Below are 16,592 nucleotides of genomic sequence, written 5' to 3'. Positions count from 1 at the left end.
TGGGACCTGATGCTATCTCCAGGAGGACAGCATCAGAACTGAACTCAATTAGAGAACACACATCTGGTGTTCAGAGTCGCTTGCTCGGTTTGTGTGGGAGAATGTGCACACATTTGATCATAGGAGCCTTCTCTATCAATTGTGGTGTGAAAACAGAGGAAACATATGCAGTTTGTTTTTCCAACACACATGGAAAGTGGCAAATGCTTTTAATGAACTGGATGAACTCACTAGGAATATTTTCTACAGAAAATGCTAGTTTCTATTCACTGCTTATAATAAAATTCACAAAGAGATAAGCAAATGGGACAGCTAAAAAGGAACTGGAATTTTATGGTTTTGAAAATGACTAGTCTCACACATGGGAAATGATGCTTAAATTTAAGAAAATTTAGAGCAGAAGGCAAATCCAGGATACTTCCTGCAACATGGTCTAAAGATGAATCCAAGGGTGTGAATGTTAAATCTCTTGTTAAGACCTCAGGAAGATCAAAAGCATTGCCTCAGAGTCCCAGTCACTTTGACAAAAAGCCCACTAAAAATGCTATGGATTGCTGCACAGATTCTTTGGATCAGAAAACAGAGCTTCTAAGAAGCTGAAGGATGTTCTTTAACAGAAACCCAAGGAAGGCAAGAGCTTAGCTTAAAGAGATTGGGGCTTTGACTTTTGAATAATTGTGTGGACCCAATAAAATTCACTAGAGACCCATAGAGTTTTTCAAAGAATTATATTGGCATAAACATTGCCATCTTGGGCTAAAAGGGTGAGAGACAGTACAAAATGAAAACAACCCTTTGGGTCTGTAAAATTCAAATAACAGAAAAGTAATGAGAGAAGTTCTTAGCTATGAATGTGTGCTTCCACTGTAGAACACATGACTCAGGACAGAACCCAGACAGCGGAGTCAAAGGCCTGGAGAATTATTCTCAGGCAGTAGCAGGACACAGTTCTAATGGAGTAAGCCCCAGCACTTCCTTGGTTAGTTAGTTAGTTAGTTGCTACAGAGTATTGACTCCTCTGGGTTCCCAGTTTCCCTCTTTCTGTGGTGACTGTCCTACGACTCTGCTACCATAGTCTGCTGGGTGGTTGTGGTGGGGTGCAGTTAACTTGTCTCTAAAGAAGTCTTCAGATTGAAGGGAAATGTATTAGAATAACTATTTAAGGAATCACATCTATATAGTCTCATCTGTACTTGAGCCCGATTTGGATTCTAACATTCTAGATTCTAAGGTGATGTTATAAAGGAATGAGATTTGGGGGAAATTTTGTAAGTGCATTTCATATATGAGAGGAATGTAAATAATCTGTGGCTAGAGGACAGATTAGAGGTTAGAGGACAGATTGTTCTGGTCACAAGATGGAGCTATTAATTCTTTTTTTCCGCCTCCTCCTCCTCCTCCTCCTCCTTCTTCTTCTTCTTCTTTTTTTTTTTTTTGGTACTGGGGATTGAACCCAGGGGTACTTAACCACTGAACCACATCCCCAGTCCTTTTTTTTTTTTCTTGTATTTTGAGATTTTGAGACAGGATATTGTTAAGTTGCTGTGGGGTTCGAACTTACAATCCTCCTCCTGCCTCGTCCTCCCAAATTGCTGGAATTACAGGCATATGCCCAGCCTTAATTCTCTTCTTAAATGTGGGCTGGATTTAATTGTTCCATTCTAACGATTAAATGTGGTGAAATTGGTGATGGGTGATTCTGAGACCAGGTCACTAGCTCGTAAGAGGCACTGTGCATCCTCTTGGCTCAGATGCTCTAGGACAGAGTTTCTCAGCATAGAAGATCCGTGTTTCAGGCAGGGTTAATCTTACTGCCCTGTCCTGTGCAGTGTGGGATCTTTGGCAGCAACCCTGACTTCTACTCACTCAGAAGTGGAATTGCTGACTAAGAGAACGTATGTGTGTATCCAGACAAGTGTGGACATATCCACAAAGTTGTTTGTTCTGTTTGGGTTTTTAAGGCTTTGGGTGTATTGTATAAATTGCCTCTAAACATCTTTCTATGTTTTTCTTCTTTCGGGGGTTGAATATAAGTGTTCTTTAAAAAAAAACACTTTGCCTATTAGACAAAAATTGCTATGTTGTTCTAATTTGTATTCCTCTTGTTATTGGTGCGTTTGAACATTTTGGAAATGACTTTGGCTTGTTGCATTTCTTTGTGACTTAGCCTGTCTTCCCTTGGGTGGCAACAGTGGTGCCCTCACAGTCCACGCTGCACATTTTGGTGGGAAGAGCTAGGGCGAAACCCTCTGTGCAGGTGCCCAGGGTGTAAAGGTTTTCCACTAGAAATTCTTTTCTTTTTTTTGGTCCTCCATCTAGTTTTACTTTAAACTCTCAGCCAAATTCTCTATAAAGTATTGGCATCCCATCAGCTTTCTTTTTGATAAAGGTTAACAGAAAATAATATTTTTGGTATCATGGTCATGTGGGTGGGATCAGGAAAACAGTTAAAGAATAATACGGAAAAAAGAAAGAAGACAAGAAACAGGAGGTAAAGGTACCCCAGGTTGTCCTCATCTTGGTTTTCTTACCTCTGACCTTGTCTAATCTACTTCATTCTCTCTCAACAAGATAACAGTCAGTGAAAGGAAGGAAGGATCTCTGGACACTCACCTGCTATAATTTTGGTAATATGTTCTAGAGCTTTACCATTCCTGAAATCCATTAATCCATTCAGTAAATATTACATAGTAATGCAGTACTTCATAGGCATCCACCATATTTTACTTAGCCGTTTCATTTTGTCGTGCAGCTAGGTGGCCTCTAGGCCACACATGTTGAGGAGTGGGGTTGCTGGGTCCTGGGGTCTATGCATTCTTAATTTCATAAAATTCTTACAGATTGTTTATACCTGTTTACTTCTCCAAAAGCAGTGCCATTTTTTCTAATGTTTGCCTTTCTGATGGATGTAAAATGGCATAACATTATTTTAATTTTCATTCATGTGGATACCTGTGAGTGAACATTTCTATATCTATTAATTTTATCCAATCAAACATTCCATAAGTTCCTGTTATGTTTCAGGACTTGTTCCAGGCACTGAAGAAAGAGCATCCCTTTCAACATGATGGCACTCACCTGTAATCCCAGTGACTTACAAGTTTAAGGCCAGCCTGGGCAACTTAACAAGACCCTCAGCAACTTAGTGAGACCCTGTCTCAAAACAAAATAAAAAGGACTAGGTATGTAGCAATGTAGCTCAGTGGTTATAATTCCATGGTTTCAATTCCAAGACCCAAGAAAAAAGTTGTCTCCTGTGTTAGGGAATGTCACAATGATAGTTTCTCACATTTAGTTTTATTAGCTTTGTAGTTTTACCACTAACACTTAAGACTTTATTCTTTCTTGTGTCTGCCATTTTATGTGGCACAAAGTAGTAATCCAGCTTTATTTTTTCTCTATACAGTGAGCTAGTTTTTCCAACAGAGTCTCCTTTTCTAGAGGTTTCGTCATTTAGCATAGCAGCTCAGCTTGGTGTCTATTCTGGAACTAAGATGAGTCAGAGGTTTGCAAACAGTTGCAGCTAGAAAATGTCTCTGTGAAACCTGAAGCCGGGTGGCTCCAACATGACTGCTTTGCAGGGAGGTTTTGCTTGTGCTGAATGTTATGTGGAGACCCAGGAGCTGAGGTTTGACAGCACTGGACAGGTGCTAGTGGTGATAAATACATTTCCCTAGGGAGGCAGGGCTTGTAGACAGAAGAATTACAAACCAAGAATGTGTCTGAAATCACCACAAATGTTGGAATATTCCCAGAAAGGATATCACATGTCACACATCCAAATTTGCACACTCACCTCTAAAATTTATGCTTTGAAATTTGAACCTAGTTTAATAGCCATCAGGATTCAGTGTAGCTAGAGCGTCAGAAGACCAGGTTCAAATCCCAGCTTGGTCATTCATCATCTGAATGCCCTTGGGCAGAATTACTCCTCTGAGGTCATTACAGGAGATAATTCTCACAAAGCACTTAGCCTTGTGCATGCATATCTTAAGTATTCAATAAACAAGAAGAATGAGAGAGAGGCCTTTAGAAGATAGGCTTTGTGTTCCAAGGAATACAAAGAATGAACAAGCATTGACCTTTTGGAATATATGATCTAAGATAGGGATTAGACAAACTACAAAAATAATACTATTATAGGAGAAAAACTCACATTTTGTTCTAAGAAAGTTACAATGTGTTCAGAGTTCAAATAAAATAATGACATCAATTTGAGGAATGGGGGATGTGGAGAGGGATTTTTAGCTGGAGAAAAGTTTCACAGAAGGAAGTGGCATCAGGAAATGTTTTGATCAATGATGAAGATTCTGGCAGGAGAATCCTAGTTGGGCTGGAGTACAGACAATTAGTGGAGAAAGGCATGGAGTGGTCTTTGGAGCTGTGTCCTAGGACACTTTGAAGGCTAAAATCAGGATTGAACTCAATCTGGCAGATAAGCGCTGTCTTACTCAGGACTATACTTGAGTGTGATTAAATCAGGAATAGTTGTGGAGTGGATGAGAACCAGAGCAGATAGAGGTACCCTGCTGACTTGGGTAGTGACTGCAGTGGTTTGGACAGATGAAGGAGAGGTCTGAGTGGGGTGAGGGCACTGGGAATGACAAGGAAAAAGGCAATGGAAAAGTACTGTTTATTCTCTGCTACTTCACTTTTGGTCACCAAAGCTGGAGGAAAGGGTAGTTCCACAATCAGCAACTTTCCAACTCTCTGTGGACACTAGTTAATTCTAACACCAAGATCATACAAGTTTAAGGACTTAATTTCTCAAGACTTCCTCTACTTTGGAGACCAATCCCAAGTCCAAGCCTCTCCTACTTCTGGCCAATCAGCTATGAACTGGCGTTTCCTATGACTCCCTCCTTAGGTTCTATGATTTGCTAGAACTCAGGGAAACAATTTAATTACATTTTCTGGTTTATTATAAAAGATACATGCTATGGGCCAGATGTGGTGTCACATGCCTGTGGTCCTAGCGGCTCAGGAGGCTGAGGCAGGCAGATCACCAGTTGAAAGCCAGCCTCAGCAACTTAGTGAGTCCCTAAACAACTCAATGTGACACTCTGTCTCTAAATAAAATATAATGGGGTTGTGACTCAGTGGTTAAGCGCCCCTGGGTTCAATTCCTGCTAAATAATAATAATAATAATAATAATAATGATAATAATAATAATAATATAATTGCTATGGTTTGGATACTGTTTGCCCCTCAAATCCTCCATTGACACCATAATTAGTTGAAGACAGGAAACCTATGTGACAAAAAGGTGAGTTCTCTGTTGTGTTAAAATGCATATAGAATCTTTGTAAAGCAAAAAAGTCAGTGTGGCTGGAGGGGACAAGTTTCAGATGAGTCCTGAGAGGTCATGGGGGACAGATGCTACAGAGTGCTCAAGGTTTTTGCAATAGGAGAATCTTGAGCAGAGGACTAGCATGATAGTCTTGGTTACACAAAATCACCCTGACTGATGGCTTGAAGTAGTTTTGTTTTGTTTGTAGTGACAGGAAGGATATAGTTTTCAGTTGTCGAGATGAGGAACTGTGGGGCAAGTACCAGGTTTGAAGAGTGCAGATCTGGGTGAGCTGGGTTGGAGATGTCCATTAGGCACCCAGGAGGAGACACTCGGCAGGCATCACCCAGCCTTCCACCCCCTCCCTTATAATTGTGTGCGTGTGTGTGTGTGTGTGTGTGTGTGTGTGTGTGTGTGTGTTCTAACTGTATAATAGTAGAATTTGCCACCTGCAGGAAGGCTGAGCCAGCCCTCTAGGAGCTTCCTGGCAGAAGTTGTTTGTTCCCAGCAAGGGGTACATTGGAATCATTTGTCCTACTCTAAGGAGGTATGTCAGTAATTACTCCAAGGTGGATATTTGCCATCTGTGGCCTTCAGCAGTTGGATTTGGCTCAGACACAAAGGTGGGGATGTTCAGCTTGAATGTAAGTTTGTAAAGTCATTACATTTGCTGAGGATGTGGAATTTTGGGGCGGGGTAGTGTATACTTCTTAGCTTACAGGGTTGCTATTGTTTTGGGAGGATTAAATAAACACATATGTAAAACACTTGGAATACAAACAGCGCTTAATAGGGAACTGCTATTTTTACTATTAAATTTATGCATAGGAGCTTGTGCCTGGACACTATCCAGTCCAGATAGGTGGGCGCACAATTCGCAGCAACCACACAGTTCAAGGAAGAAGCTATGAGAGGAAGTGGTTGAAATACTTGGCATTTATAGATGTATACGTTGTCAGTTCTATCCTTCTATTTTATAGATGATGAGGCAAAGGCTTAGGGAGGCTAAGCGCAAGTAATTGGTTGCCCGATGGAGCTTCCACAGGGTCTCGCAGGTTTTGGGCACCGCATCTGCCTACTCACCGCCCCGCCCCCCGTTCGAACGCACGTCCTCTCCGGAGCTGGCCCTGGACCGCGCTTCACCGACGCCTAGCGGCCTCTTGAGCCTCAAGTTCCTGGAAGCTGTTGGCCTCGGGCTGGCCGCGCTGTTTGCCAAAGGGGAGGGGAAACGAGATTCCAGTCGGAGCGCGAGGCTGGACAGGACCTCGCCGACAGCCGCGAGAGAAAGAAGGGTGTGGGGCAGGACCCTGGAGCGCGCGCGCAATATTGTGCGCTTTTGAGCTCTTTACGCGCGCGGGACACAAGCGGAATGCTGCACCGCGCGCTCTTTGCAGCAGGTGACTGGAAGAACCAAGAAAAAAGTGTTGAGTGCGGCTGGAGCTGGAGTCCCAGCCCCGCTGCAGCCGGGGGCCACGGCTCGGGGGCGGGGAGTGGGCGGGGCTGGGAAAGTTGAGTCTCAGTCGCGGAGGGCTGGGCTCGGCTCGGGAGCGCCCGCCGCAGAAACCGTAAAAGGCTGGAGCGGGCGGAGTGGGTGTGGCTCTGCCTGCGAGATCGGAGCCCCAGTCCAGGTTCTCGTCGTCTCCCGCGGCCGCAGCCTCTCAGTCATGGGCTCCGTCTGGTCAGCCCTGCTGGTCGGAGGGGGTCTGGCAGGAGCGCTTTTCGTTTGGCTGCTGCGGGGCGACCCCGGGGACAACGGGAAGGACGGGGGCACCGAGCAGCATAAGGACGCCGATATTGCGGCTCCTGGAAGCGATCAGGGTGCTGGCAGCGGTGGATTGAGCCCCGGACCTTACAAGCAGGAGGTGGTCATCAAACCAGGTATTATTGTTTTCCTCTGCGCGTCTCCAGGGCTTGTCTACCAGGTGTTGTGAAGTTCATCAAGGGAGGGAAGAAACCCACTTGAAGCTTTACTAGCGGCCGATCTCGGCAGAGGAGCTTTCCCTGCAAGGGCCTGGACCCTTCCCACGTCGCCTTTCTCCAAGGCCCAAACACGTTTCTCACCCTCCAAGGAAGTCTTGGAGATACCCTACCGGATCCTCCCAGGGCCGCGCCCCGCCGAGTCTTTGCTCTCGGCGCCCGCCCAAGAGCCCGGGTCGTGGCCGCTCCTTCGCGGACTGGCCCATCAGCTTGACGGCGCTTGGTGCGGTGCGGGTGGCTGCTGTTGCGTTGCCGTTTCCCGGCTTTTCCGAAAGGCAGTCTTAGATTTGGGGGGCATCCCACAACCCTATTCAATTTCTGGCCGAGCAGGGACTTTTTCTGAGTCCAGTCCCATAGCCCCACGCCCTCTCACCCCACACTAGAGATGCGCCGTGAGCCCCTCCTGCTATCTGGACGCTTCTACAGGGAGGCAAAGTTCAGCTTGGATTCCAGCCAGGAACGCTGCAGCTGAAGCCCTGAGCCCATTTCAGAATTACCAACCCTCACACGCGGCCCTCTAGAACAGCGGAGGGTGATCTAATAATCCTCCTCGGGAAGGCACACTTAACAGGGGACCCAACTCTGATGAGTAGATTCTACATCTAGGTTCAAACCTATGTGTTTTAGAGAAGATAGTCAAAGAGCGAGCACTGGCACAAAACCCACCTTCCAGTGCCCTCCCTGGCAAACAGCCTGTCATGGACAGCAGCCTAATGGTGAAAATGACATCTGCGAACTTTATTTTTAGTGGCGTGTTCATTTGTAGCTACAAAAAATTCTGCTGTGCCTTTCCTGCCATCAGTTTGGGATTACCTTTTTTCCCCTAAAGATCAGCCTCATGTTTTAGGTAGAAAAATTGCAAATTCAGAGTAATATTTGTTGACATCTCATTTCCAACCCCACCACTGGGGGGAAAAAAGAGGTAAAATGAAACCAGACTGCCCTTCCCTTTCCCCTCAAATACACCACTTGGGCTGATTGTGTGATTTTGAAGATTTCGGTCTTGTAAGGAACTATTTGGATTACCAACAAGATGGCCAAGATGGAAATTCTTTAGGAGACTTGATTTGTGTAGTTTTAAGAACCTTTTTTTTTTTTAAGTATGTACAGTGGAAGGGGCTGCAAAAAGATTTTTTTTTTCCCACTAAAGAAATACTTGTGACACTGGCAAGGAGAAACTAGCTCACCCCCACTGACAGTTCATCTCATCCCTTACCTTGACCAATCATGCACTGCCCTTGCTGTTCCCTTAGTAATGACTCCTGATCTGCCCACCACATGAGGGCAGATCCTTGCTGTGTGTGTGTGTGTGTGTCCGTGTGCCCGCCCTTGCACGTACGAAGCATATACTCTACCACTGAGCTATAGCTCAGCCCTTGGACAGCATTTTTGATGATAGGAGCCAAACAACTTGACTTGGTTGCATGCCAGCTCTGACAGGACTGTGCCAGGTTGAGGACAGGTTTATACTTCTGCCTTTACAACTTGCCACCTCATTTACAGTCTTCTGCTCTCTCACTGATGCTCCTGGATGTGCCTTTTATTGTCAGATAGACATGTATATTTTTAGAACACAATTCTTGGAACACAACAGATAAATATGTACTAGATTTTAAGAGACTTGGTGAACTGCAGAGTTATAGTAAAGCCTTCAATAACAGTCTCTATTCTCAGTCTTTCTTTTGTGAATTGCCTAACACGGTACATTTTTCCTTTTGTTCCTTAGAGCATCTTCAAGAAAGCAATGGACATTTGATTTCTGAGACCAAAGGTCTTGGTAACCTACAGGAAGCATCACAGAGACCACAGAATCCTTCCGGAGAATACTGGGACAGTGCAAGACAGCATGCTCCCTCTAGACAGATCCCAGACACACAGTCTCCAGCTACCTCTGAGATTGCTAACTCCAGGGGTTACTCTCAAGTTTCAAGAAATAAAAGCCTTGAATCTCACAGAGGAGAACAGAAATTCCAAAAAGAACATGACACACCCACTAAAGCAGCTATATCATCTGCAGAGAAGTTGACTTCTAGCAACCTGCTCATGGACAGAGCTACAGAAGTGAGTCTTGCACAGTTGAACAGTCAGGACCTTACTGACCATGAGGACTGGGAAATGGTGTCTAGGCACTCATCTTGGGGAGATGTGGGTTTGGGTGGTAGTCTTGAGGCCTCAATGGACAGTGGCAGAAGCACTCGTGTGGAGGCAAGAGGTTGGGAAGTGAATGGGAAAGCAAAAAAGGTTGCAACGATGGCTTCAGAGTCTCGGCAAGTTAACATCAGGTTTCAGGTGCATTACATCACGGGCACTGATAGTCAATTCATCGCAATAACTGGAGACCATGAGAATCTTGGGAGGTGGAATACTTACATCCCTCTCCACTATCACCAGGATGGGTTTTGGTCTCATTCTGTTTTCCTGCCAGCAGATACAGTGGTGGAGTGGAAGTTTGTGTTGGTAGAGAATGGGGGAGTTACTCGCTGGGAAGAATGCAGCAATAGACTCTTAGAGACTGGTCATGAGGATAAAGTGGTTCAGGGCTTGTGGGGGATTCACTGATTCTGCCTGCCAAATAACAGGCTGTAGCAGAATGTAGAAAAGGCTGAGGCTCTGGAGCACACTGAATAATTTAAAATAAAGGCAGTGTGACTCCAAATTTAGCCATCAGAGCTGTTTTGAATTCACTAGTGGCTTTTGTCTGATGTCCGAAATATATATATGCAGATAATGTTTCCAGTGAGCATGGACTTTTTTTCTCCTGTGGCTTGGGTTGACTGACCTGTGCTGATAAATCATTACCTTGGGGCTTGGCCTTGGGGTGGGGGTTGACTTAGCTAAACTTCAGGTGTGGACTGTGGTCAGGAAGCACAGACACTAACCAGCTCCACTGATTCAAGCTTGAGCTTTTACAGGCGCTCTGGAGACCAAGGCAATAAACGAGTCTCTTTGGAAACAGCTGAAGAAACTCTCTTCACACATTTTACATTTAAAATAGTTAACTCCATATGGAATTGTGACCAGAAAAATGTCTGGTCACTATGTGTGATTAGTAAGGATTCTGAGACTCCCCAGGGTTTTTGTCTGATTTTTGCCTGCCAGGTGTGGATTTGAAGTCTTTGTCTTAATGATCAGAGTCTACCCTCAAGGTAGTCAGGCGTGGGAACATCCTCATGAGAAAGGGAATATAAATGAAGTTCAGATGCAGGCTGAGTGAGGGGGCCTGAGGTGAGGGATACCTCCTAGAGGACCAGGAGGTCCAGGTTCAGCCTGGCTGACCCATCACTTACTGTGGGAGCCCCTTAGGACCATCTCCCTGCTCAGTGCTGCCCTCTCTCACCAGGTCTCAACAGATGGACTTTCCCATTGCAGCTGTTTCCATCCCTCGCCCCCTTCCCACTCCTTTCATCCCAGTAGTATCTCAGGTGACAAATTTTACCCAGGTCAGTGAGACAAAAGTATATCTTTGCTCTGAAAGGAAACATTTAAGCTTTAAGTTATTGTATCTGAATAAAGAATAAAATTTGAATTTTAATATCCTTATTAAATGTCTGAATTACTTGTCTAATTCTTAGTACCATAATAGCATACATGTAAAATAAAATACTAATATTTTCTTCAACTAATAAGAGACACATTTAAAAAAATCAAATTAAGTATGAAGAGTCTGTTTTTCTCCTCTCTTTGGAGAAAAAGTTTAAAATATTTCTTTTAAAACTTTTGCTTGGAGGGAAATTCAGCATGCCTGTACTTGAAAATGAATTCTTATATGTTAAATGACTTTTAGTAAGTGTAACATCTAGTGGTGAAACAATGTTTAATCCTAGTAAAACTCTTTGCTGAAAAGAACATAAACCCAACAGAAAGTAGCAATAGAAAGTGCTAAACAGAGCTGTTTGACAGTTTGGGGCTCATAGTACTATATGTTAAATTCATATATACTGCTTACATACTTGATAACAAATTTTGTATTATACCAGTGAGGTTTGCAGAAGGCATTTATCATTAATGCACATAATCAAGCATTCCTATAAGGTAAAATTAAAGGTAAAACACTTTAAATAAAAATAGTTTTAGAATTCTGTCAGCCATTTTATTATCTGATGAAATAAAAATCTTTCACTAAAGCCAACAGACTTAAGAGATTAACATAGACTATTAAACTTTGTTTAAAAAAATCATTTAAAATGGGATGTGGCAATAGGATTTTGAGTCCTCCTCAGCCCATTTGCACTGAGAGTGGCAATAGGGTGTTGAGAGCATGCGCGTCCTCAGCCCATTTGCTGAACCCTGCGAGCTGTGTTCCCAGACTATCATGGAAGGCAGCAACACCAGATGCCCAGTTCTTGTCCCTGTACCAGTTAGTGGGTCTCAGCAGCACGGCTGCTCTCTTCCTTGCAGAGTAAATCACCCAGGCTCCCTTTTGCCCTATGGTGCTAATATCCATGAGGACTCTTCCCGTCCTCTGCCTCCAGCTGTGGGAGGAAAATAAAGCAAGGAAAAGTGCATATAACACTTTTGGCTTGAAAGTGCCACATAGTATTCTTCCCACTTTCCATTCTATTAGTGAGAGCTGGTCAGGTGACCACAACTAGATGTGAAGGAGGTGGAACTGGAAAATAGACTGTCTGCTAGACAACTGTTCTCTATGGGGAAACAGGGCACAGTTTTTTGAACAGTTAGCCTTCTGCCAAGTTGTCCCTGATGTTTTGGCACAAATGAAACATGTTTATTTCTGTTCTTGTCTCATTGTATTTGATACACAAGCAAACCCTCCTAATTTATTAAATTCTAATTAAGGCAAGACTGAATTATTTCAACCTAGAAGTTTCTACTCACTTGATGAAGAGTAACAAAAATATTTTCTTTAGTAATTAATAAAGACTTCTGAAAGTTTTGACTAAGGGCCCCAAAGTTTTGCTATCTGATTACCTTCACTTATATTGACAGGACAAACAGTAAGTTCAGAGTCACAAAAGAAGGCCCTGCTGGAGTTTGTCCTGTCCTTGGCATTATGCCACTTCATTTCCACATGAAATCACATTTTACCCCAGGCATTTTTTAAGCTAAAAAAAGAAAAAACCCTAATGTCTTAGAGCCAGTAAAGATAACAAAACACACACAGTTATTCTAGTACACTGGAACTAGCACAAATGAACACGTCATAATATATGAATACTTTCAAATATAGCTAGTATTGTCTGAAGTTTTCTTGTGAGAGCACTCAAGAATAGTTTGATTCAAAGTAGATTTTTACAGGACAGGTATCTTTTATTAAATTTTCACATAAAAAGAAAAAAGCACACAGGGCACTAATTAAAGTAACAGCACAATTAATTGGGCATCATCCCTCTGTAAAGAATAGGCAAGCAATGTGTCATTTCAGTAACATTTTTTCCTGGTCTTTCACTTTTTGTATCCTCTTTTCTTGATTTCTGATCATTGAAGACATTGCTGAAAATGTTGATAAAACAAAGTTAGAATAAGAAAATCTACTTAGGTTTTAAATTATGTACTTCTTTAAAGATTCACTTTTTAACAGTATAGAATTAAGAAATTATGAAAATTTGCAATGGAGCATATTTTTTGAAAGGTAGAGTTATGGAACAGAAAAGCATGAAACATGATAGTTCTCCCATATCCATGTTATTTAGCAAGAGCTGCCCATCATCTGTAGAGTGTAGTAGTTTCCTCATTCAAATGGCTTTAGATTTTTACAAGTGGATTAACTTTTTATTTTGTGATTCATTCATTGGGTGACATAGTCTCTTATAGCTCTAAACTAATTTAAATTATGACTAAATAACATTATTTTGTTTTCTGGCTATGAACTCTAATTCTATTTTGGCTACCATTATACAAGTGTCTGTTTATAGAAAAAATAGGCAAGAAAGACAGTGTACGGGAAAGTTCACATGAAAAACCTCTCAACCCTATTGAGGGTCGGTCAGCAGAATTGTCATCCCTATCAGGTAAGAGTAGGGTGGAGCAGGACCAAGATCAGACAATTAATGTAGGGGTTGGTCATGGCTGAGATGCTCAAATGTTGAATAAAGTTTCTAAATTGCTAATTCAATACCTTTTAATGGCTCTATAGCTAGGAGAATTAATCTGAAAGGAAGGCAAAGATTCTTTTTATTTTTTTTTAAACCAGAGATTTATACCCAGGGGTGCTTAACATCCTTGGTCCTTTATTTATTTTTTATATTGAGACAGGGTTTCACTAAGATGCTTAGGGTCTCACTAAATTGCTGAGTCTGGCTTCAAACTTGTGATCCTCCTGTTTTAGCCTCATGAGCTGCTGGGATTACAGGTGTGTGTCACCATGCCTAGTGAAGGTAAGTACTCTTAGGAACAAAAACTCTCCCCAAATAAGCAATGTACCTTGGTTCTTCAGCTGCAAATCTTCTACCAGGGTTTGCAAGCTTTCCAATCTGTTCTGAAGTTTTCTGCATGTTTTTCCTGTTGTTTCTAGTGGGGGAGACTGTGAATCTATTAGAAAATTGCTTAAATGTGATATCTAAAGTATATTTGCAATTTCAGGTTAAACGACTTCTCCTTAAAAATAAAGAAAACTTTAAAACACTTTTAAGATAAGGAAATTGTCTCCTATCTAAATATCACAATGCTAGTCTGTTTGATTTTGTTTCCAATCTTCACTATTATTTAACTACATAGTATTAAATGGGATGGGTGAGAATACTTCAAGTTTAATTAATGACATACTCTGCATTGTAAATGACAGCTTTTCATGCCACACCTGACTAGGTCCATTAACTTAGGGCTTGGGGAAGCAAGATCTAATTCAGACACTGGTGCTGCTTTCAAATATATGTGAGGCCACTGCCCATCCATTAGTTGTCACCTGAATGAGAATAGTATTGACATCATGGGAGAGGGTCAGGTGGGTGCTTCCACGTCTTCAGTGACCTACAATAAAAGTGGCAATAGCAACTGAAAAGCACCCTGAGGCACCAAAGCTATTCTCCAATAAACATGCTAAGTCCTGTCTATCTCTAAAGATACCTGATTAGCAAGCTGAGTAATTTAATCCTTTTTTATTTTTCTTTTGTAGTGCTTGGGATTGAACTTAGGACCTTACACATGCTAGACAAGTGCTCTACCACTAAGCTATATCCCCCATCCCTAAAGATTCTACTTTGATCTTAGCCCCTAACTAGCTGTATAATCTTCATAAAATTATTTGCTGGCTCATCTTGCTATTAAAAAGCACCTTTTTTCATTACAGATATTAGAATTAAAGACAATCATATAGTTATTATTTTAATTCAAGAGGATGAGAAACAATTTCTGGAGAGGTTTCTGACATTAATGCTATGAAACATGATGTTTCCTGATTAACTAACAACAGGGAAAAAAATGCCAAGTTATCATGTAACATAAATTAACAAAGTGATAAGCTTTCCTATAATAATCACTGCTCTAACAGATAAATAATTTGATACTTTAAATTTGGGGGGAGGAGGAGTACCAGGAATTGAACCCAGGGTGCTTAAGCACTGAACCATATCCCCAGATCGTTTTATATTTATTTATTTTTTGGGTACCAGGGATTGAACTCAGGAGCACTCGGCCACTGAGCTATATCCACAGCCCTATTTTGTGTTTTATTTAGAGACAGGGTCTCACTAAGTTGCTTAGTGCCTCACTTTTGCTGAAGCTGGCTTTGAACTTGAGATTCTCCTGTCTCAGCCTCCGGAGCCCCAGCCTCCCGAGCCCCAGTCACTGGGATTACAGGAGTATACCACTGAGCCCAGCTCTGTTTTACTTTTTTTTGGGCAGGGAATCACTAAGTTGCTTAGGGCCTCACTTAATTTTTGAGACTGGTTTTGAACTTGTGATCTTCCTGCCTCACCTCCTTGAGATAGGGATTTAGGATATATAGAGAGAAATATGGAATCTTAAGGGAAATATCCTCAAGCCATTGAAATGCAGAGTCAAGCCACTGAGCTGCAGAAAACACAGTTGTAAACCTTGGCCCACACCCTTATAAAATGAGGGAAATATACAAGCACAGGAAAACTGTGTGAAATTGTGTGGTTCTATCCTATACCCACCTCCAGTTTGGCCTCTGATACAGCTCTTCTATAAATATTGGGCCCCTTGTCTGAGTTTGGGCTGCTTCTCACTCTTGAGACAGCCGCATTGTCCTTTGAATGAGTACTACCTTCCTAAAAAAACTTCTGTCTATGCCTTTGTCTGGCTTGTGCTGAGAATCTTTTCTATCATGTATGCCAAGTACCCCACTGGTCTTGAGTTGAGTTCCCCCTCTCTAGAAACTCCTCCTACCCTTCTTCAGAGACATCTCTTCTGTGACATCTCTTGGCCCCTGAGGATGGGGCTTCTTGACTATGACTTATTTGCTTAGTTCCTGTACCTGTAACCTATTTCTATCTGCCTCTCCCTCCTTCCCTTCCTCCCTCTCTCTCTCTTACCGCCCCCCCCCCCCGTTTCTACTTTCAAAGACCAGAGAGCACAATCTCCATATGCCTCATTTGTCCTGGGCTCCCCTTCTTAGGTGGCTGGGAAAGCTCCATGCCCAGTAGATTCAAATGTCAATAAGGTGGCGGCTGATGTGGTCTTAGGGATCTAGTAAATCTTTGAACTTTAAAACTACAAAGGAGCTCAGTGATCCTCTTAAAGCCCTTTCTTGCTCTTATGCTGCACAGTGGGCATCATATAGGTTTCTTAGCTTCTGTGGGACTTAAACAGGTAATGTTCTTATTCTTTCTCTTCTTCCTTTCCTTGGTCAAAAGTCTGTTTGTCTCTTAAGAAGATGAGTGCTTGTTTATAAAAACATTGAAGATAGGAGAGTCCCTTAGGCCAGCGTACCCTTTTCTTGAGTCAAAGGGAACTTGAAATGCTTCCTAAAATGAATATGAGAGATTGTCTCCCAGCTCGAGCATCCCTTTGTTTTGCCAAACATGGGGTTCACCCAAAACACATTGTTAAAGGCCTTGATGTAACAATCAAGGAAACTACTCCCTACTAAACACCACATTTAGACCCAGTACACTTAGTGGCAAATCCAACTCTAAGCTTGTGCCATAAATCTCTTGACCCCAAGTTTCAGCTAAAACTGAAGGAATATCTTGTTCTTGGCCTGTCTTTCCTCACTCCCTTTTCTCAACTTTCTTTGCAGTCTCACTTTAAGTGCCCCAGCTAAGTTACTCAATACTAAGGACTATCATTCTCACTGTTGGGGAGACAGGGGACTAAAAAGGTGGTGCAAACTGTGCTCTGGTCATGATTTATGTGTGGCCTTGAGAGAGAACAGTTTCTTAGGCATACAGGCATGATCCCATT

The 16,592-nt window shown here is 42.5% G+C and overlaps 2 protein-coding genes across 4 annotated transcripts in view; one reads left to right on the top strand and one right to left on the bottom strand.

The window, feature by feature from the left end:
- The first annotated feature begins 6,520 nt into the window (after positions 1-6,520).
- Positions 6,521-10,794, top strand: Stbd1 (starch binding domain 1). The gene is made up of 2 exons (XM_026413670.2): positions 6,521-7,169; positions 8,995-10,794. Exons 1-2 carry the CDS (start codon positions 6,956-6,958, stop codon positions 9,825-9,827), a joined length of 1,047 nt encoding a protein of 348 aa, XP_026269455.2. The 5' UTR covers positions 6,521-6,955; the 3' UTR covers positions 9,828-10,794.
- Positions 10,795-12,617: 1,823 nt separating this feature from the next.
- Ccdc158 (coiled-coil domain containing 158) overlaps positions 12,618-16,592 on the bottom strand; it is a 72,567-nt gene continuing 68,592 nt past the window's right edge. For all 3 annotated transcript variants that reach the window (XM_077803490.1, XM_026413680.2, XM_026413682.2), the window contains exons 22-23: positions 13,650-13,757; positions 12,618-12,719 (exon numbers count right to left, since the gene is read on the bottom strand). In XM_077803490.1, the coding sequence (XP_077659616.1) occupies positions 12,643-12,719; positions 13,650-13,757 (185 nt within the window). In that variant the 3' untranslated portion in view covers positions 12,618-12,642. The remainder of the gene's footprint in view (positions 12,720-13,649; positions 13,758-16,592) is intronic.

Source organism: Urocitellus parryii, chromosome 10 (genome assembly GCF_045843805.1).
Source record: "Urocitellus parryii isolate mUroPar1 chromosome 10, mUroPar1.hap1, whole genome shotgun sequence".
In the NCBI taxonomy this organism is placed as follows: Eukaryota; Metazoa; Chordata; class Mammalia; order Rodentia; family Sciuridae; genus Urocitellus; species Urocitellus parryii.
The sequence above is the reverse complement of the archived record's forward strand: the minus strand, read 5'-3'. Positions and strand labels throughout refer to the sequence as shown.